The following is a 23,310-nucleotide window of genomic DNA, read 5'->3' as shown; positions in this document are numbered from 1 at the left end:
CAGATCAACTCATCAGGACAAGAAGAAGTCTAGCAATGCCATCACTGATGAGATGAAGCTGGAGTTCACGCAGACGTAAACTCAGCCTTGCGGTTTTACAATGAACACAATGTCAAATTGTGATCAAATGAAGTTAGGTAACTAAAGAGCAAAATAAGCCTTCTTTAGCTTACAAGTTTATTCAAACGTCAAACAGGCGCTAAATGGTCTAACCATGAGCTGTAAAACCGTAAATCACATAAAACTAAACTATTTGCTGTTATACTTGTTGAAAAATAGTCAAACTCACTTTCTTTGGCTCAGTTCAGGTTCCAACTAAAACTAGAATCTCGATAAGTATTCTCATAATCATATTTAAGCTGCTATTTTTTTTATAATGATTTTCTCTTTCTCATTGTGTAGTACAGCAAATCTCTTGCGCATAATTTCCCTGCATTACGGTCACGTTTGACGTTGCTTGGCAGCAATGGGAGGAGCATGGGGAGGAGAGCGCAGTGACAGACACAATGGAGCTGCACTGACTATGGAAACACTGCAGCAGGTGCTTCACAAAAGCCTTATTCCGCAGCTATCAGCCTGTCAAACATCACATTTACTCTTCGCGCTGCTAATTACACGATCCTACTTTTGTATCAACGCATCATTGTTTACATAATCCTCCTGGAAGCAAAGATAGTTAGCATTTGTGTTAATATTGCTACTGGAATTAGCTATGTTTTGATTTTGCGGCTTGATCGTTAGTTTAGTTGGCTGGATTAACATGGAGTTCCCGTTTGACATTAACCAGTTATTCCCTGAGAGAATTACTGTCTTGGATCAGACTCTTGAAGCTGGTCGTAAATCAGCTGGAAGGTAAGATATTAGCGTTTTTGCTCAAATGGAATTATGTGCCAGTTTTGTTTAATGTAGATAAACCCTGTAATTACAGATAGATTTGCCACAAATCCAAAACATCTCAATTTTAACACTTTATCACAACTGCAGATTTAATCACAAAATGCTTGTCCTTCCCTTTATGACATAGTAGTATTATAGTAAGCTGAAAACAACCATCTCTCAGAAGGGGGCAGGAGCCAATGATTTACAAATGTTGACCCTGATAATAATATTGGTGACAAGGCCCATAATGACTCTAGTAAAACGAAATCTGCATAGTAGTCCTTTGCCCTTTTGATGCCATCTGAAACCCAGGAATTGCAACTGCACAGTGCACTGCAATATAACATTTATAACTGGATATTGTTGCTGAATGGACAATAAAATAATAGTGATTAGAAATAATAGAAAATCAGCAGTTCAAAGCAGTTCTTACAGTGGATTAGGACACACTCAGGAGCCATTTGCAGTCTAGCATGTAATGGGCTAAGAAAGCACGTTTTAATCGGAACCCTTATTACTTAAAAGCAAGTGTTACAAAAAAGCTAACAAAATATGTAAATCTCTTTTTGTAGACCAGATCTCCAAGAAAACATAGTCACAGTACTTGATGAGCTGGGAAGAGCATCTGCAAAGGTAAGTTAAATTATCTGTTGAAACCGTAAAGTACATAATTATTATGACAAATTTACTTTTATTTTATTTATTTTTCATTTATTTTTGCTTTGTTTTAACAATATTATTCCCTCAATAAATACATACCTGGACTTGAATTTAGCTTCATCCATACTTACAATACTCATCCTCAGAAAATCACAGTTCCAAATGTTTCCAGTTTTGTGACATCATAGTTAGACCTCAAAGATATTCTGAGCTGTTTTGAATTCAATTCATTATTTCCAGACTCACTCAGTATATTTGACGTCATTGCAACTGCGTTAGCATGTCTGGGAGAGGATAGCTTTGTTTTTCTTGCATTTGTAATTCCTTCTGCTGCCAGTCGTAATGTCTTCTTCCATCTTTCTAGCCACCTAATTTAATTATGTTTAGACATGTTTAATTTTACTACTATAATTTTCAGCATCTTCTTCATCAATCATTATTTAATAATACGTTGCTGTTACAAAGAGTTGGGCAAAATATTGTTTACAAGATAAGAACAGGCCAGATATTCAATCATGATTTTAAGCGCTCTTTTTGTAGAACAGAATGTAATTATTAATCCAAAATAATTGTAGTTTCCTCATGAGACCATGTTGCCTATTACTAGTGTTGCTATAGATCAAGGTCATTCTAAAATGATTCCGGTACAACCCAATTGTCCTATTTATTTTTCATCATCAATACTTCAAATGAGTATCTAGTTTTGATATTAGCTTTAGTATTGATTAGCATATTAGTATAAAAAACCTGTCAAACAACAGATTAGAAAGAGATGAGAGAAACTTGCAGCGTTTGAACATACAACGCATCGTTTTGTGATATTCCTACATTTGTGTTGTTAAATATCAATATGTTTGTAGTCGTTTGTGTTCAAAAGTGTAGGTTGGAGCTGGCATCATAGCTGGGAATAGCACTTACAGTATAGTGCATTTTTCCACGATCAATAACTGTAGTGGAGGACTTCACTCAATGCAGAGATCAAATGACAAACATGTCAGTAGTAATTTTGCACCACTGACCAATACATCAGAAGTGCTGGGTTCAAAATACAAGCTATAATGTATAAAGTACAGCATCTCTTCTTATAATGAATCTGAATATGTCTGTATGGGAAGACTTTATGGGTAACACATTTAAGTCTATTGTTTTTCATATGCAGATCAGTTAGATTTGTCCCCAGTGCTAAAAACTAGACCAAAAATGTATTGTTTTTTCGGTGTAATCCCTCATTTGGTCCTCGGGTGATCCAGTGTAGAAAAAGATTCAGTTGTAGTCATCTGGACACTGTTTTAGAAAAAAAAAATACTCTTTTGTTTTTTTAATAGCATTAAGGGCACAAATTGCACTATTGCAGTAATTTATTTAAACAAAAAAACTAAAACAAACATAAAGTTATTACTCCTAATATAATCACTTCCCTTATATCCTGCTAACAATAATTGTACCACTAGAGGGCACCAAATCTCAGTTAATTCTTACACTCAAGATCGAAGGAGTAGGAGTTTGGGGAATGTTGACCACTGCCAGCATACCTCCCATTTATGGAAACTACTTATCATAATATGCTGACTTGTATACATACTTTTACAGTTGCCTTGGATAGAAGCTTTTATAAATCCACATAAGTGCACTTTTGTCATTCTAAAGTAATTTTAACCCCCTGTTCATTCTGTCAATGCTCTTTAATTAATTAACTGGCCACTTTATATACAGCACTTTTCTACTAACTGCGACTCATGGGCTTGAAGTCATTGTACATAACATGTTACAAGATTTCTCAGTGATAATAATAATGAGGAGAACCCCCTTTATTTGCTAACAGTTGAAATAGAAATACATTTTTTTAGGCAGCCTGCCTTTCTTTTTTTATTGCTCCAGATTTAATTAAATGTTTTTTCGTGACACGAACAGCCCCACTCCAATCTGATTTTGTACCTGTACCTGCTCAACGTGATAATAGTTTTCCAATTGGCCAAGAAATCATTGACAAATAGATCATTATTTTCAAAGGATGTCTTCCTATATAATTATAGATTAGATCAAATAAATTCAATTACAATGCCCACAAAAAGTGAAGCACTTGTGAACCAACATGGTGAAATATAAATGTGTCTTCTTTCCCCAGGCTCAGCATCTGACGGCGCCCATCACAAGTGCTTCCAAACTGCAGACCCAGAAGCACCAGCTGTACCTCATGAAAGATGGAGAAGGCAACGGGTACTTTACCTCAAAAATGCCATATTTAATACTTTTGTTTTGTAAAAGTGATGCAATATTATACCTTGACATGTTTAAGCTGCTCTGCTGCCGAATATTGAAATATCATGTTCTGCTCAGTGGGGTGCACGGTGGCAAAGGCGGTTAGCGCTCTTGCCTCCCAAGAAGGAGATCATGGGTTCGATTCCCGGACCAGACCAACATCACATGATGAGTTTGCATGTTCTCCCCGTGTTACCGTGGGTTCTCTCCGGGTTCTCCGGCTTCCTCCCACCGTCCAAAGACATGCATGTGTTAGGTAAAATTGGCGACTCTAAATTGGCCCTAGTGAATGAATGTGAGCGTGAACTGTCTGTAATGTCTATGTCTCTGTGTTGGCCCTGTGACAAGTTGGCCACTGTCCAGGGTGTACCCCGCCTAAGGCCCGAAGTCACTGGGATAGGCTCCAGTCACCCGCGACCCCGAAAGGGAACAAGCGGTAGAAAATGGATGGATGGATGTTCTGCTCAAGTAGGAAGACATCGCCATTTTTAGACAGACTTCTTCAGAACTGTAGCTCAGATGTGAGATATGCATCATCGTCCCAATTTACAGTCCATAAGTGTGTTTCCATATCTCACTGACCTCCCTGATCCAACGATAGGACTTGTTGCTCTCTGTGCCTGTGACTTTGGAAACAACAACAACAGCAACAACAACAACGGTATATAGTATATCCTCCATTTGTCTTCATAAATGGAGGTGGGCAATATATTGTCTATCATATAATCTCAACATTTTTGTTTTGAAGCATACAAGGACGGTTCTGCACTTTTAATTATAATTGCCATAACTTGAACCTCATCAGCCAAGACATTTAGATTATTTCTAATTGAAGGCAAAAATATAACCTTTATGGAAAATTCCTAAAATGTTGTAAATTGTGTTATAATCATTTGTGTGTACAGTATACCCCAATCCTGACATACTTCTGCTTGTGTTCCTGTGCCTGGCCTGTTTCCTGGCACGGTCAGCGCTGGCTCACAGAATATATATATATGTTCTGTATATATATATATATATATATATATATATATATATATATATATATATAATGTATTAGCAGAAATTAATATATCGAGTCACACAATATTATGTCAATCCCAAAGAATTATTCTAAAACATTTATATGTGAAATGACTGTAAATGTCACTTTCTGCACACGATTTTTGATATTCACAATATTTTTGATATTGTGATATATTGGCAACTTCTAAACTGACCTGCGTCTATGTTTTAAGGAGACATTATGCTTTTTTTCTTACTTACTTAGTAATCTAACACATGTATAGATACTTCAATTGTAATTTGTTTATTGTAAAAAAAAAAATCTAAAAAGTAATAGAAATTGGACCATTGATTTGTTGTTTCATAGTTGCAGTTCACCATAGTAAGCAGTAGATTTTCATATTTTGGTTTTATTGTTGAAAAATGGCTTCACAACATTCCTGAGCATTGTGGGTATGAATCGGAGTTAACTTAAAAAAAAGAAAACAAGTGTAAATAAGTGGAAGAAAGTGGGTGTAGCTTGGGGGTAGGTGAAAATACAGGATTACTCAACAGGAATCCATTTAATACAACTTTGAGTTAACAAACTAGTGATGAGGAAACACTGTTGAAACAAAGTAGAAAAAGCTTCAGTTGTAGTCATCTGGACTCAGTTTGAAAAAATAGACGTTTCGACTCTCATCCAAGAGTCATTGTCAATAAAAGAATTTAGATCGAGAACTCTGATATTAATACTGTTCTGTGGTAAGACCCACCCATTGGGAGGAGCCTTCCTGAAGTAGAAAGAGTTGTTTGTTTCAACAGAAACTCCCCCCTTGTATCTACCGAGCTAGCCTATTCAGAATCTTAATGGGCTATTAGAATCCTCTTTGTCTTTGTGAGACCCTGGCTCAACCACCCTGAGTACCTGATTAGCATCTAAATGGCCTGGTCCTCTACCTTTCCAGGGGTTCAGTAACCCATTATAAATAACAGGAAGATTAAACCTTAGCCCTCCATTTCTGTTTAAAGAAGGTCTTTCTTTTTTAACAAAAATAGCTTCCTTGACTCCTCTTTCAAACCATCTTTTCTCCCTGCTTAAAACCTTCACCTCACCGTCTTCAAACGAGTGATTAGAGGCTTCAAGATGGAGATGCACGGCACTCTGAGGTCCTGAACTTGTATTTCTTCTGTGCTGATAGAGCCTCTTGTGTAGAGGCTGTTTTGTCTCACCTATGTATCGTTCTTTACAGCTTTCTTCACTGCATTGGATCGAATAAACTACATTGCTCTGTTTTTGAGTCGGCAACTTGTCCTTAGGGTGAACCAGTTTTTGTCTTAAAGTGTTTCCTGGTTTAAAATAAACAGGGACTTTGTGTTGTCTAAAAATTCTCTGCAGTTTTTCCGACAGGCCAGACACACCGATTACACCGACACTGTTGAAACAAGGTTAAAAAATCATAAAATCTTGATTTTTCCGTGATATAATAAAATTGTGTATTCCTATCCTAATTGTTGAGCATATCGTCAAGTTTGTATGTTGTTTTACTACATGAGTACTGTTACTTACACAACCACACTGCCTTTCAGAATGAATCATTTGTTGTTCCCACAGAGGACGTGGAGCTGCGGTGGGATTTCTCAAAGTGGGTTGTAAGAAGTTATTCCTGCTGGTAAGTCTGACTCTCTCGGTCATCCTCGTGTTTACATGCCCTCTGACTGCGTTCATTGTTTATTTCTCTGCCACTGGTTGCTCAGGACAAGCACGGCGCACACATAGAAGCCGAGCCCCTCTGCATCCTGGACTTCTACATCGCTGAGAACACGCAGCGACACGGTTACGGACTGGAGCTCTTCCACTTTATGTTACAGGTACAAATATGCAGACGGACAGCATCCCATTTTAGCTCTGTGCTCAAAACACATCTAAAATGTGAAAGAGCTGCTACTCTAATAAATAATTAAAAGTCTACAACGCTGTTTAATTTAATATTTACTTTAGATAAACAACTGGAACACTGCAGGTTACGCTCACATTTATCACTGATACAGACTTTGGGATCAAACACAATTAAACTGATTCACTTTTATATCCTTAAATAACATGTTTCTGGGTCTGTGTTATCAAATTAATTGTTGTGGGGCAAGTTTAAGTGTTATATCCTCCCTACTGTTAGCAAACATGCTCGCTGATCTCTGTACTGTCTGAGAGATTACTTTTATTTCTATTTGACCGTATAAAGTTAATTAAAACTAAACAGCCAAACACATTTAATCAGTTGTGATACCTATAGTTTTAACACTCAGTGAATTAAAGTGATGTAAATGTACCAGTGTCTGGCCCAGAGTTTGGACGGTCAGCAGCCTCGCTAAGGTAAAAAGCAGCAGAGCAGCTGAGAGGGGCTGAGGAGGCTGTGTTTGGGTTGGACATTCCTAAAAGTCCCTTCACAAAACATTTCCGACAATATCCGCTCTTACCTTTGTGTGCGGTTTCAGTTTAGTTGGATGTCTATAAGCACATGGCGTGTCAGAGGTCAGTAGAGTTGCCAAAGATTGTACCGTGCTCAAGGAAAAAATAGGAGTATCAATAAACCGGGAAAATAGAAGTAACAATGTTTTAAAAATATGTGTAATTAAAATTGCTAATATGTTTATAGTTTAGTACAAAGCTGCAAAAAGAGCTGATAAAAAATAAAAAGAGTAAATAACTGTTGTAAACCTCCAAATAAGGTTATTCACCTGATTCCTGAAGTCTGCGACTAAAAATCCGTTTTCGGGCCGCACAGGGAATCGGTGCATTGTTGACTTGTTGGTCACATGAACATAGGGCATTTTACACAAATGAATCTACTTTAGAGCATATTTTAGCTGCGAGACCTTTTCCTCATTCTACATTTAAACCAATGGAGGTCCCACTGGACCGGAAGTGAGATTATAACAGAAGTGCTGATCCATGGAAAAAAAAGGGGGAAATGTGGGAGGGGCAGAATAAGGTCAATATTGTGATATTTTTGCACTTTTGTGGGTTATTTTTAAGGTCATTTAACCATGAGCTGATACTTAAACCTTAACCAATACAATTAGATACATATTTAAGCACATTTTGAATGGATTAGTATTGTATTGACTGAATACTCAAAAATTAATGTTGCATGATTTATGCTTGGTTGGTTGGTTGGTTGGTTGTCTGTCATTTGGATAAAAAAACTAAATGTACAGTTTAAATGTGATATATAAAAAAAGTCAATTATATAAACTTGAAAAACGTAATGTTCTATAAACATACTATAATATAACAAGGTGACATTAGTAAACCAAACTTACCTGCATGTTTTCTCAACTTGTTGCTCAACTTGAGAAAACTGATAAGATGACATTAAACAAGTCTTTTTACATTTTGGCCTGTGTTCTTCCTTGTTCCTTTCTTCTCTCCTCAGCATAAACACGTGGAGCCAGAGCTGATGGCCTTCGACAGACCCTCACCCAAATTCCTCTCCTTCCTGGCTAAACACTACAATCTGACACAAAGTATTCCTCAGGTACTTCTACTGCTACTACTACTAAAAAAAACTACTTGAACTCTTACATAATTTTTGTCTTTTTGATACCTGCTTCTCATCAAAAGCATACCTGGCGCTTTACTAACAATAATGTTGACAATAAAGCCCAACACAAGTAAAAATACATTAAATATTTCCTAAAACATTAGTTACTGTATATATTACAAGTGGCACTATGTAATATTGAAGAAAATTAAAGATACATATATAATTACCTTCAACGCATGTATTTTGGCTGAACTAAAACAACTTGTATATGCCTTGTATTATAGGCCAGATAATACTTATGCTCATAACTACATATATATTTTATTTTTGTCGCACTTAACCACAATCCAGGTCATGTGGTCTCCAGTGGCCAATGGCTCCAGACCAGGAAATGTGTGCTCAGGTGAAGAGGCATCTCCCTCGTAAAGGGTTAAGACCTATCTACTGAGCTAAACTCAAATACCTCACCCCACTCTGGTTCTAAAAGCTCATGTTAAAGAGCGGAGCATGAACGGGCCTCTGAACACGCCCACAGACTGAGCAGCTGTGGGAGAAGAAGAACCAAGCTTCCCGCGCAGTACTGCCCAGCAGCCTGTAGAGGCCACTAAAAGACACTGAGTTTAGCCAAGCTTCAGCAGCAGAAGTGAGGGGAAAACAGGCTTATTTGGATATATTTTAGAACAATTCATATATAGTTGTGACACATGGTAATTTTATATTTTATTGGCCAATCACTGATTGCCTTGATTGCCCCGATCGCACGCCACTGGACTATGGCCATGTTTCAGCTGCCATTCACTTTCTCTGTAACCTCTGCTGTTGGGCTCGTCATTCAGGACTTAGAATGTTCGTGTCAAAAAGCTCTACATGATTCTAGTGTTTTTATCTTGCTCTTTTCTTAGTAAATCAAGATATCAACAATAATAACTGACCAATCAGGTGCCGCCTTATCTCGACGTCATCCACTTGCATTAGCAGCAACAGGTTTGATTGATTGATAGCTAGCTTGGCTCGTTGCTAAGCATCTGCCCCATGGAAATTAGCGCTGTGGGCTCCTGATTAGCTCTGTGGGTGCCATGAAACCCACACTCTGATTTCCGAATATGGAATTCTGCTCCTAATTAGCCGCTATAACTGCTAGCTGCGATTGGCTTCATTTGGCTGGAGCCAGAAGAACAATATGGCCTCACTTAGTCCCCTCCTTCTACAGTTTGTGGATCAAACTCGGGTGTGCAGCTCCTCCCTCATCTGTGCTTCCTCCCACTTCTTTTAATCACTTTTCTCAATGTTTTGTACTACTTTGCTGTTAGCAGAGGAGGAAAGATAATGTGCCAATTAAGTAAAGCCACAACTTGTAAATGGGCTATTCATTTATTTCTTAACTTTGACAAATAGGCCTGCATATTTTTCATAATTTCAATATGACAGTAATCATCAGACTAATCAATTTAAAGTTATCATGGAAAATTGCTTTTGAATTTAACTGAGTAATAGTTGTTTGAATCAAGATCTTCTAATTGAATGGCGTGCCCTGCGGTAGAGAATGAGGTGAAGCTATCAGATAATGGCCTCCTCCCTCTCTGTGGATTTCTCTGATTACTCCACTTTGGACAACTATTTTTAGAAATGTCATAATGAGATTGACGTAACAGGAAAAAACACATTGTCATTTAGAAATATCTGAGGCTCTGTGTGAGTTACTTAAGCTGGTCATATAACTTTAAAGGAGCAATATGTATGTTTCTTTATTTTTTTATTTTAACAAAACAAAAATAACAACAAAAATGAATTGATTAATGGTGACTAGACAACTATAAGTATAATTGTGGTATTTTCATAATTGCAATGGTTTTCTGGAATATACAGATTCTAAAACACACACCAAAAGACCTGGCAAACCGTCCGGCGCCTCAGGAGGGGGAAGCAGTGCCTCATCAACACAGTTTACGGTGCAGGTGGAGGCCTGCTGACCTCGACTGGGGATGTCGTCGGACGGTGGAAGGAATACTTTGAGGATCTCCTTAATCCCTCAGTCACGTCTTCCGAAGAGGAAGTAGAGACCGGGGACTCAGAGGCTGGCTCATCCATCACCCAAGCTGAAGTCACTGAGGTTGTTCGCAAACTCCTCGGTGGCAGGGCTCCGGGGGTGGATGAGATCCGCCCTGAGTACCTAAAGTATCTGGATGTTGTAGGACTGTCTTGGTTGACACGTCTCTGCAACATCGCGTGGCGGTGCCTCTGGACTGGCAGACCGGGGTGGTGGTCCCTCTGTTCAAGAAGGGGGACCGGAGGGTGTGTACCAACTACAGAGGGATCACACTCCTAAGCCTCCCGGGCAAGGTCTATTCCAAGGTACTGGACAGGAGAATCCGACCGATAGTCGAACCTCGGATTCAGGAGGAGCAAAGTGGTTTTCGTCCTGGTCGTGGAACACTGGACCAGCTCTATACTCTCCATCGGATGCTCGAGGGTTCATAGGAGTTTGCCCAACCAGTCCACATGTGCTTTGTGGATCTGGAGAAGGCTTTCGACCGTGTCCCTCGGGGTGCCCTTTGGGGGGTGCTCCGGGAGTACGGGGTCCGGGGCCCTTTGCTCAGGGCTGTCCGGTCCCTGTATGACCGGAGCAGGAGCTGTGTTCGCATTGCCGGCAGTAAGTCAGACCTGTTCCCAGTGCATGTTGGACTCCACCAGGGCTGCCCTTTGTCACCGGTTCTGTTCATAATTTTTATGGACAGAATTTCTAGGCGCAGTCAGGGGTCGGAGGGTGTCCGGTTTGGGGACCACAGGATTCCATCTCTGCTGTTTGCAGACGATGTTGTCCTGATGGCTCCATCAAACCCGGACCTGCAACATGCACTGGGACGGTTTGCAGCCGAGTGTGAAGCGGCTGGGATGAGAATCAGCACCTCCAAATCCGAGGCCATGGTTCTCGACCGGAAAAAGGTGGCTTGCCCTCTTCAGGTGGGTGGGGAGTCCTTGCCCCAGAGGACGTGGAGGAGTTCAAGTATCTCGGGGTCTTGTTCACGAGTAAGATATTCCTTTATTGTACCACATGGGGAAATTTCATTGGTGCAACGCAGGTAGATACAGAGGTAGATACAGGGGAAAAGAACAGATCACTTATAGGAAGTTTGAAAAAACACTTTCAGTAGAAGATCTCCTATAAACAAAAACTCCCATAGACAAAACCCAACAAGGGATGGAGGGGAAAAAATAATAAAGATAAAAATAAATAAATACATAAATAAATACATAAATACCATTGCATGTGATCACGACAGTAATTGCACATGAATATGTTTCACGACGGCACATGAATTGCAGATGAATTTCACAGTAATTGCACATAAATCACGACAGTAATTGCACATATGACGGAATTGCACATGGTTAGGTCAGTATTGCGAGTGTTCAGGACTAACAGTGTTTGTTATAAAGTCTGACAGCAGCAGGAAGGAAAGACCTGCGAAACCTTTCCTTCACACAGCAAGGGTGGATTAGTCTCTCACTGAAGCTTCTCTCCAGAGCGGACAGAGTGTCCTGCAGGGGGTGGCACTCATGGTCCAGCATAGATGTGAATCCAGCCAGGACCCTTCTGTCCCCCACCTCCTGCACCGAGTCCAGAGCACAGCCCAGGACAGAGCTGGACTTCTTGATGACTTTGTCCAGCTTCTTCCTCTCCCTCTCTGTGATGCTGCTGCTCCAGCAGGCCACACCGTGCAGTAGGGCTGATGCCACCACAGAGTCATAGAAGGTCTTCAGGAGTGGCCCTGTCACTCCAAAAGACTCTGTACTCCGCATCATCGTCGTCCGTGATGAGTTTGATGATGGCAGAGTCATCAGAGAACTTCTGCAGGACACAGCTGTCCGTGTCATGTCTGAAGTCTGCAGTGTAAAGGGTGAAGAGAAAGGGCGTGAGGACAGTGCCCTGGGGCGCCCCCACACTGCAGGTCCGAGTGTCAGACACACAGTCCCGGGCTCTCACAAACTGGGGTCGATCCGTGAGGTAGTCCAGGATCCACTCTGCCAGGTCATACTCCACACCAGCAGTCTCCAGCTTGTCCCTCAGGAGCAGCGGCTGGATGGTGTTGAAGGCGCTAGAAAGAACGAAGAACAGGATCCTCACAGAGCTGCCAGGCTTTTCCAGGTGAGTGAGAGAGCGGTGCAGCAGGGAGATGACGGCGTCCTCCACTCTGATGCCAGGCCGATATGCAAACTGCAGCGGGTCCATGGCTGAGCTCACGGTGGAGCGGAGGTGATCCAGGACCAGCCGCTCCAGTGTCTTCATTGGGTGGGACGTGAGAGCCACCGGCCTGAAGCTGTTGAAGTCTTTGGCGCGCGGTGTCTTGGGCACAGGTACCAGACAGGAGGTCTTCCAGACCTGTGGTACCACCCTCAGCTTCAGGCTCATGTTGAAGACATGCTCCATAACTCCACACAGTTCATCTGCGCAGGACTTAAGGAGCCTGGGGCTGATGCCGTCAGGTCCTGCTGCCTTTCTCACTTTAATCCTCTTCAGCTCACTCCTCACCTGTGCTGCTGTGACAGTCAGTGGTTGGCAGGGGGACTGTGTGCTGGGGGGGATGGGTGAGTCCAGGCGAAGTGGGGAGCTGATGGTCCGGGGCAGAGAAGTGAAGAGGAACAGATGCAGGGCATTGTCCAGCTGTGGAAGAGGGAGCATGCAGCTGTGCAGGGGGAGGGGCGGGTGACCGATCAAATCTCAAGAAGTGAGCATTTAAATCATTCACCCACTGTAGATCCCCCTCTGTCTGGGCAGGGGGGATTTTGAAGCCCGATATGGTTTTCAGGCTTCTCCACACTCCCTGAATGTTCTTCTGCTGCAGCTGCTCCTCCATCCTCCTCTTGTAGCCGGCCTCGGCCTGCCTGATCTTCCTCCTCAGCTCCTTCTGCACAGTCCTCAGCTCCTCCTTGTTCCCTGACCTGAAGGCTCCCTTCTTCTCCTTCAGCAGAGCCTTCAGTTCACGGTTAATCCATGGCTTGTTGTTTGGAAAACACTGCACCGTCCGGGAGGGAACAATGTTCTCAAAACAGAAGTTGATGTAGTCCGTGATGCACTCTGTGATGGTGTTGATGTCCTTCCCATGTGGGCCATAGAGCTCAGTCCAGACAGTGGTGCCGAAGCAGTCCCTCAGTGCCTCCTCGCTCTCAGCAGACCACATCCTCACCTCACGGGACACCACAGGCTGCCTGCGCACGATGGGTTCATACACAGGCCTCAGATGTACAAGTTGTGGTCCGAGCTGCCCAGGGGAGGGAGGGGGGAAGAAGAATAAGCCTCTTTGGTGTTGGCAAAAAACAAGTCCAATGTTCTATTGTTTCTGGTGGGGCAGAAAGAGTGAGGGAAGGATGGAGCGTGAGATCGACAGGCAAATCGGTGCAGCGGCTGCAGTGATGCAGTCGCTGCATCGGACCGTTGCGGTAAAGAGGGAGCTGAGCCGAAAGGCAAAGCTCTCTATTTACCGGTCGGTCTACGTTCCTACCCTCTCCTATGGTCATGAGCTTTGGGTAGTGACCGAAAGCACAAGATCGCGGATACAAGCGGTCGAAATTAGTTTCCTCCGCCATGTGGCTGGGCGCTCCCTTAGAGATAGGGTGAGGAGCTCGGCCACACGGGGGGAGCTCGGAGTAGAGCCGCTGCTCCTCCACGTCGAGAGGAGCCAGCTGAGGTGGCTCGGGCATTTGTTCCGGATGCCTCCTGGGCGCCTCCCTCGGGAGGTGTTTCAGGCATGTCCCACCGGGAAGAGGCCCCGGGGAAGACCCAGGACACGCTGGAGAGACTATGTCTCTCGGCTGGCCTGGGAACGCCTCGGGATCCCCCCGGAGGAGTTAGAGGAAGTGTCTGGGGAGAAGCAAGTCTGGGAGTCCCTGCTCAGACTGCTGCCCCCGCGACCCGGCCCCGGATAAAGCAGCAGAAAATGGATGGATGGATGGACACCAAAAGACCTGTGTCAAGCTTAAAAATGCAATTTAAAAACAATGTTAATAACTTTGAACACATTGAAAGGTCATCAAGGTAATCAAACTAATATGAAACACAAAAATACAAATAAACTAGAAAATAGTAATAATATAAATTAATGATAATAATGATACTAGAAGGAGGGTATAGAAATACAGCGTTTAGATGAATAAGGGAGCATGGACTGACATAAAGTTGTTTAGTGCATTATTAGTGCTATTGTCATTGTGCCAGTTTTGACCCTAGATAACAATAGGCCTTATTCACTTGTGTGTTTCTGTTGCCACTCACCTATAAACAATCTTCTGCTCATGTCTTTATCTGCTCCATCTAACCAGCCAAGCCAGTACACACTGTACACACAGTTCACCTGCGTATCAATCTTAAGAAACTGTGTGGTTTATGCAGTGCGTCTAAATCCCAGAACAAAATATAAGATAAGATCAACTTTATTTGTCCCACATTGGGGAAATATAAGTATAAACCCGCATGTCATGTTTACATCTAAGTATTCAGCCATTAACTATTTTAGAGACCGAGACAGTTAAGAAATGTGTTGGCACAAAGATAACATGTACCATGTGTCATTCTTTACTAAAATTACATGTCACATATTTAAAAAGACAGTTACACATAAAACAGCTCTTCTGTTATTCATACACCAGGACAAACTCTGGGTTTTAGGGTTTAAGATTCAGCTCAAAAGAAAATATTATATTCTTTTTTGTAAAATTCGTCTTTTCTGAAATGCTTTGAGTTAGTTTTAAATTTGAATGTGCTGCAGTGACAGCTGACGTCACACCACATGTTAATGTATCTCAAATCAAAAGAGCTACATGCACTGATCTAATGCATTACAATTACCACATCTTTGAATTTATTTTTTTTTGTAAATTATTTTAGTATTTTGCTACAAAGGCGTGTCACACCGCAGAACAAAAGAAAGGTGTTGCACCCTAAAATGTCAAGTACCCATATATAGAGGTTTCTTTTGAGACAAATGACATCTATGTGATATAGTATGACCAAGAAATCATATCGTTACAGGTGTCGAATCACAAGTCATGTTACTTGGCCCTACATTGTTCAAGTCAATTTATTTTTGTAAAGCCTTAGAAAATCATCAGTGAGTCAGAAGGCGTGTGGTTTAGAGAGTGTGGGTTTGGTGGTTCTAAGGTTAAATTGGGGTAAATATTCTGCTTTAGGTGTCATAATCATGTGTGCACTGCAAAGCAAATAAATGTAATAAATGATGACTTAAACTGCTGTTGTGCACAAGTTCACACATGCACACTAATGCTCCAATTTCCATTTAGGTCAACAACTTTGTGGTTTTTGAAGGATTTTTCTTCAATAAATCAGGTAAGATTTGTTAGAATTCTCTACACAGTTATATTCAAGGTAAAGTAGGGCACTCGCACTGTGATTAAAGAGCTATTTATTACCGACTTGTCCATTGGATCTAATATCAATTTCACTCTACCCCTTTACACTTTAGAATGGGCCTTGTGTAAATATGAACCTCTCAATGCAGCGTAGGCCGACATTTTGCATGCAAAGTCAAATCACAACAAATGCTCATGTTTTGTGTGTTAAGAGTTACACATTTATTCATTGGATTTGATTTTCTGAAGCTCACTTGAGGTCATGTATATCTGTGATGTTGTTTGTCACCACACTCAGGCACGCACTCTGCTCCTCTGACGGATCAGGGGATGTACGGCTATTTGTAAGGACGCTCTTTTGTTCCCCATCCATCCCAATTCCACACATCCCTTTTCTGTTTTAGAACGGCATTTTCCATTCTGTATGAGACCTGCGGCTTTTTCTACATCACCTGTTTTACCGTTAAGTTTAGGTCTGATGGTGTGGTAGTAATATAATGTCCTCAGATTAGCTGTACAAGTTATTGGAGAACAGAAAGTACTAATTTGATTACAGGTTACAGTAGTCATTTTCTGTTTTCAAACATTTTTTATTGACCTGTGAAAAAGGAATTAAAGAAATTGTATATCATATTTTTTCATATTGTCAACTCAGACCAGAGTTATTTGTTTTTTATACTTTACTCATTCGGTCTTCTTCAGTTGAGTGAAGTTGTCACGTGATGTTGCTGATGACTTCTCAGCTGATTTACACAAGTCTTGATGCAGTTTTTCACCAGTAAAGAATGGATGACAGCGCCATCTTTGATATGGAAGACTAAAAGATAAGATAAGATATTCCTTATTGTGCCACATGGGGAAATTTCATTGATGTAACGCAGGTAGATACAGGGGTAGATACAGAAGAAAAGAACAGATCACTTATAGGAAGTTTGAAAAACACTTTCAGTAGAAGATCTCCTATAAACAAAAACTCCCATAGACAAAACCTCCCATTACCCAACAAGGGATGGAGGGGAAAAAATAATAAAGATAAAAATAAATAAATACATAAATACCATTGCATGTGATCATGACAGTAATTGCACATGAATATGTGTCACGACGACACATGGATTGCACATGAATTTCACAGTAATTGCACATGAAAAAAACATGTTCCCTGGATTAAGGAGGCCATTGAAATACAGAAACGTGCCCACAAGACTAAACTGTGGCGAGGGGGCCTTTTTACTCTCACACACCTGGGATACTGTCCTGAAGAAGTGTGACTGCAGATGGCGCCAAAACCTATAGAAATGAGCTGACAAGACACAGCAACACGTGATCCCTCTGAAGAAGATGAGTTTGCAGAAACTGTCAGGGATTAAAAACTAACACACTCTGTCTGGTCTGAAAAAAGAACCTTTTAATATATATATATATATATATATATATATATATATATATATATATATATATATATATATATATATATATATATATATATATATATATATATATATATATATTATATTGACTGTTTTTGGACTCTGTACATTCTGTTCAATCTATTGGATTGCACATATATTTTAATGCATACTCAGGAAATAAATATACATTTTGATAAATAAATCAGATAGGGATGTTGGGTTTAGAAAGTATCTGAAATGGTTCTTTGCATGTGGCCTTTCAGTTGTAGTTTATAAAATGTTCTTTATCGTATGTCCCTTCAGGGTTCCCATACACAATACTGACAAACTGTAAGGTTACAATATCAATATATTATCAGTAATATTGGATGCTATCAATAAATCACATTGCACATTAACCATTAAAAAAAATAAAAAAACATAGTCAAATCCCAACAAACACGTTCTAAAATGCCACCCAAATAAGTAGTTAACTGCATGGCTGCATGTGGATTGTAGTCATTGGCTTAATGTACATGTAGTTGGCATTGGTTTAACAGCTTGTCTAAATGTCTGGTTCAATAGCGGGACGGTTGAAAAAGACTCTCCAAAGAAAACAAGACGGGGAGATCAAGCCTTATTCACTAATGGAGAGAGAAGGTAAATGTGGATTTCTGTTATATTCTCATGATACATACACTTTCTGTTAGACACATTTTAATCAAGATCAAGATTAAAATCAAGAACGTTTTTCATTCAGCACTAAGATTCATTAGAGGGGAAGGATACAGAACCCAACACTGTGAATTATATTCTAAAGTAGGATTACAATCATTGGATGCCAGAAGCACTGCCTTTTGTTTGTTTGTCAGGCTCTCATTGGCATTTTGCCTGATTATTTATCAAGTTTGCTGAACACCAGATCAAGTACGTATCAATTGATATCTCAGGACATTCTTATACAGTGGCACTGAATCAACATAGAGAAAAAAGGCTTTCTGCAACTTTGCTCTCTTTCAGTGGAAGAATGAAGCAAATGAACTGACATCTGCTGGAGTTGTAAAATAGTAGTATTTTGATCAGAGTTCATCTTTGAAAATGTGTTATAGTGCTCGCTGGTCGAGTGGATTGACTGCCACGTGGGCACACCACAGCGTTAGAGTTTGAATACGCTTTGACAATTTGCTGCATGTCCTTTCCATTTTCATTCCCATTTCATGCTACACTGTCCTGTTCAATAAAACCTATGGGCCAAAAAAAGTGAAAAAAAGTGAATGTGTTTTGATCAACTTAATCTGCCTCCATTATGATTTTACATTCTGATGATTTTAAGGGGTTGATTGTGCTTTTAGAGCCCTGTAATGACAGATGCCCTTGCATTGTGTGCAGTGGTGCGTCAGGAACAGAGGGTTCCTCCCTGGCCGTTTGGCCCTCCTCAGTCGCCCCAGCGGTGGGTATCCTCCCCGTGCTCCCAGTCCCCCAACTCGTCCCCCAGCAGGGCTCCCCAACGTGGGCCCCCAGGAGGGTACAGCCCCCAGCCCCCTCTATTGGAGCACTGCCGAACCAGATGCACCAGGTGAGACGACACAAAGACTTGGATCTTTATAACTCGGTGTGAATAATAGAGTATATGGAAATGACAGCAGGTTTACAACAGTGTACTGCAAAACTGTAGCCCAAACATTAGCGAGTAGGCTTGTTCTTATAGTGGGTAGCCTTGCTTGTCCCCACTCTTTATAGGAGGTTGTGCTGATGATAGCATTTGGAATTTTGACAGTATCAATGGTGAGTAATAACCTTTTCTACTAGAAGAGCTCAAAATGCATCTAAAATGTGAAAGAGCAGCTACAGTTGAAACAAATATATACAAATCTGCAAAATATTTACTTTGTACCTGAGATCAGTTTAAAACAGTATAAAACCAGCTAAACAACAGGAACACTGCAGATATGCTCACATTTGTCATTTATCACTGATACAGTCTTTGGGATCACACGCAGTTGAAGTGATGAACTTTCTCTCCTTATATAAGATGTTCCTAAAGCCGTGTGTTGAAATTAATTGTTGAATTGCTGTGGGGTGAGTTGAAGTGTCTTTATCTCCCCCAGCCATTAACTAATTTGCGTCAACATAGTAAAATCTTTAAGAGCAACACTTGAACTGAAACCAGGACATATTTTAATGCACATTTTACCCATCTGATAAAGTGCTTGAATATCAAGACAACCCTATTATAAAGCCCTAACCCTTTGTGACATTGTGCACCTACACTACACGTACATTCTTCTCTTAAGCTATTTCTTGCCTTCTGAGCGTGTACATTTCTCACTACTGTCTCCTTTGCTCTTTCCTCATTCATTCACAATCCCTCCTTTTTTATTGTTTTAATTATTTCTCCATTTTCAACATCACTGCATCATGAACAGCTCCCCTAGTAGATCCAACCACTGACCGACCGCAGAGCTTGCTTGCCTCATTTTGATAAATCGCCTGTTCAAATTACAGGGGGGAGTTGTATTGTGGGTAGAATGATGATTGGACCGATGAGCAGGTTCTAGAGGCCTTTTTGAACCCTAGTAAATGTTAAATGTTTAATGGAGAGGGACATGCCTGCCTTTTCTAGCCATTAAAGTCTGACAATAAAAAAAAAGCTCCACGCTGCAGTCTGACTTTTGTCGCGTAGTTGTTATTGGATTGCTGACAACACAAGTGAAGCTAACATTATGTGGAATCATAAATTTAATGAAACGACATACTTACGGAGAAAGTACTTCTGCGATTTAATTACAACAATTATGCGAATCATCGAAGTATTCTTCTCTATATGCACGTGTGAAGCTGAAACCTTGCTTATGTTACAAAGACTAACTTCACTTTATCAACCTACAAGGGAAATGAGGAGCGGTGTGGGTCTGCGGAAAGAACCTGCAAGGACTCTAGGCTTGTTTTCACTGGTTTACTTCAGAGCAGATTCTGAAAGTGTCTCCATTGTCTTAAAGGACACATGTTATGCAAAATTGACTTTTTTGAACTTTTAATCATGTTCTAATATTGTTCCCTCATCAAAAACATACCTGGAGTCGCATTTGGCTTCATTCATGCTAGTTTGATTAATCCTGTTTGGCAAGTCTGAGCCTCAAAAACACTCCCTTCAGAATTTTCCTGATGTGTGATGTCATATTCTTCCTATGACATGGCCTGACGATCTTCTGCGCTCTTTTAAGTCCATAAATGATGTACGGTAATAAAATCACAAATCACAATCCTTACGACTGTGTGGCTTCATTGTTGTTTCTCTCTCCTACATATTTCCATCTGCAGCTAGTAGATGGAGCCAAAAGGTCAGTTCCTTGCGTGGGATAAGATGTTTTTTGCCAAAGTAAATGTACTTAAGAGCATGCTTTAACAATACAAATAATGCATAATGTGTCCTTTAAGTATCAGGGGGCTTTAACACCAACACCATTTGGTCCACCTAAAGCGAACACAGGCTTAAAACACTTGCAAGTACGTTTTGTTTGGCTGTTGTGTGAAAGTGGACCATTTTGAATTGTTCCAGTCTAAAGAATTGTACTGAGACTGTATGGTGACTTCAGGGCGGTCCGCTTGTGGTGTTGAACTGTTAATTTGGCCCAATTTACACTTCTTTATCTAAATACAGTAAGCTTCCATGTGCGTTGAGAAAAACTTCAAAACAAGAGAAATAGATGTGTAAAAGCAAATCAATAATCCCTGTTTCTATGCCATCACACAAATGTATTTCATAGTTTCTGGGACTGATCACAAAACCAGCAGAGTGTACATGGACAGGAAAAAAAGGAAAATATAAACTCCATTTTATTATCTAACTTAATACATGCATCTTCACCCACGCCACCGTTTCACTGTTTGAGTTTCTGTTCTTTCTTTTGAGTTGGATTTCTTCATTTATTTGCATTGCCCCCTCCTTCTCTCGGTCCTGTTTGGTTTTATTGTTCCTCCCTGTGCGGCTGCAGTCTCCAGGGGCTGGTGGCCAGGAGCAGTCTGTACAGCCGGCACCTGGACCAAAGGTGTGTGGACCTGCTGGAGCGGCCCCTGTCAGGTAACACACGGTTCAACACCAATGAAATATGGAAAATGGTTAACATCTTTGAAAGTAATACGGGACTAAGCTTTCACAAACGTCATGTCAATTTAGTATCAAACTTGGGAGTAGTTTATTGAATAGTGCTTGTGTTAATATTTTCGATTTTTTAGTGCTGTCAATGCTAATGTTTGTAAAAGAGAATAATGGAGTTAGACCTTTTCAAAAGGTATAAACCGTGACTGGTGTTCAAGTTTTCCCTTTGCATTTTCTTGTTTTAATTATATCTTGCTGTAAAAACATTCTTAAGGATGTAAATATACGTGTTATTCAATTTCATATTTTTCTTAAACCTAAAGGCCGTGGCTGCAGAGCCGCGGCGCGGTCAAATAACCCAGCAGTTTCAGGAGCCGCAGCACAAAAAACCCATGCAGTTTCGGCCGTGCGCCGCGGCTCTGTAGACACTCCCAAATCTAAAAGCATTAACATTGAGCGTTTGTATATCACCATCTTGATGACCTGCTCAGGGCTTAAATTACAGGTCAGAGTTTAGTTTGGGGGAAGAAAACATGATTTAGAAAGTGATTTAAAGTGATGAAAGTGTGTTGTCCTTCTGCAGGTCTGAAAACCCCATGGGCCCAGTTTGGAGCCACAGACTCACTGCCATCATCAGACTGTGGTCACTCGGCTAAAAACAGGTCTGGACTCTCAGACTAATGCAGCACGCTAACTATTATCTCTAGAGAATGCTGTATTTGAAACAACTAGACAGATTAATCATGATCACTTGATTATTGAAATAATTGTTGAGTAATACATGAGCCATGTTTCTACTGGATCACTTCGGAGCAGATTGTTACGGTCCAAAAGTCTCACTACCTTGAGTGAACCGTGGGTCGTGAGAGGTCAGCTGTTTCCTGTTTATTGACGCACAGCACTTGTTTCCAAACCTGACATTATCCGAACCCTATGTATTACATACCTATGTATTATTAGAGAAGGTGGTTTAGAGGAGCAGATTAGTTGAATAAATCTGACTATTAACTTGAAGTAGTTATTTCAGTAATTCCAAGATTGGAATTACTGAAATTGCTGAGATTTGCTTCACAATTATTAAGAAATGATTAGTTATGTATGGTGACGTCAGCAGCTCACATATTAGACCAGGCACTGAGTATGAGGACATAATGAGGCATAATGAGTTATAAAAGAGATTTATCTGTACATACCACATTTCTGTTCAGGTTCACCCCTTTACCACCTTTACCTGCGCCAAAGAACTGCCTCCAGACTCAGCCATCTAGCAAGACCAAATATCCCTCCACTCCCAGGGCTCCAGACCGGGCTCCGGACCGGGCTCCAGACCAGGGCACAACTGGAGGAGCACACGTGAACCAGAAGGCCGCCAGTGTGAGTGGAGCAGCTCAGAGCCCAGGGGACAGTGGCTGGATGTGGCCTGTGGGACAGAACATGTTCACAGCTCAGTGGGTCAAAGAAAAGCAGCAGCATAGGAGCACGCGCCCATGGTGACCACACAAACTCACCCACTGGAAAGTATTGACTATTCTAAAAAAAAACCTGGTCCGAAGGCTTTATTTAACAGGAACGTTTTAAAGCATGAAATGGGTATGAGAGAGAAGGGAGGACATGCAGTATGTTGTTGGAGCCGGGACTGACCGGCTGCACCTGGAGCCTGTGCTGATGCCTAAACCACTCCACCACTGGGCAGCACGTACTGACTATTCTAAGGCTACGTTCACACTGCAAGTCAAATCTGATGTTTTTTGCCCAAATGTGACCTGGATGGGATCAGTGTGAACAGCCTGAATCTGATACCAGACCACATTCATATGTGCCGCAAAATCTGATACAAATCTTTTGCAAAGTGACTGCAGTCTGTTCCAGTCTAGAATCAAAGACATTCAAACGACAAAACACCTATAGACCAGGCTTCCTCAAAGGGTGGTCCAAGCCTGAGTGCAGAACGTGCGGAAAATTGTAGAGTTTAGTGGATTTTTTACAATGAAGACAAATGTACACATGCAATTATTGATTCATGAAATAATTGATGTAAACCATTCAATAGAATGCTATTTAAGTTGTTTTTGATAGAAAACAATCATAATTCATGCAACAACCATGCCTTTCCATCTCTCCAGAG

General features: G+C 40.9%; 1 protein-coding gene across 2 annotated transcripts; it reads left to right on the top strand.

Annotated features, from left to right (window-relative positions):
• The first annotated feature begins 481 nt into the window (after positions 1-481).
• Positions 482-22,713, top strand: atat1 (alpha tubulin acetyltransferase 1). 2 transcript variants are annotated; one of them, XM_072447397.1, is made up of 13 exons: positions 482-852; positions 1,452-1,512; positions 3,665-3,756; positions 6,398-6,455; positions 6,541-6,654; positions 8,220-8,321; positions 15,627-15,672; positions 15,994-16,039; positions 17,672-17,746; positions 18,476-18,662; positions 21,082-21,167; positions 21,769-21,847; positions 22,394-22,480. In XM_072447397.1, the coding sequence occupies exons 1-12, from the start codon at positions 761-763 to the stop codon at positions 21,839-21,841; spliced, it is 1,032 nt and encodes a 343-aa protein (XP_072303498.1). In that variant the 5' UTR covers positions 482-760; the 3' UTR covers positions 21,842-21,847; positions 22,394-22,480. The 2 variants fall into 2 exon arrangements, with proteins under 2 accessions (XP_072303498.1, XP_072303497.1); XM_072447396.1 differs by lacking the exon at positions 15,994-16,039 and having other exon boundaries at positions 22,394-22,713.
• The last annotated feature ends 597 nt before the right edge of the window (positions 22,714-23,310 follow it).

Source organism: Eucyclogobius newberryi, unplaced genomic scaffold (assembly GCF_026437365.1).
Source record: "Eucyclogobius newberryi isolate DKJ021-1_F unplaced genomic scaffold, fEucNew1.0.hap1 SCAF_16, whole genome shotgun sequence".
Classification (NCBI taxonomy): Eukaryota; Metazoa; Chordata; class Actinopteri; order Gobiiformes; family Gobiidae; genus Eucyclogobius; species Eucyclogobius newberryi.
The sequence above is the reverse complement of the archived record's forward strand: the minus strand, read 5'-3'. Positions and strand labels throughout refer to the sequence as shown.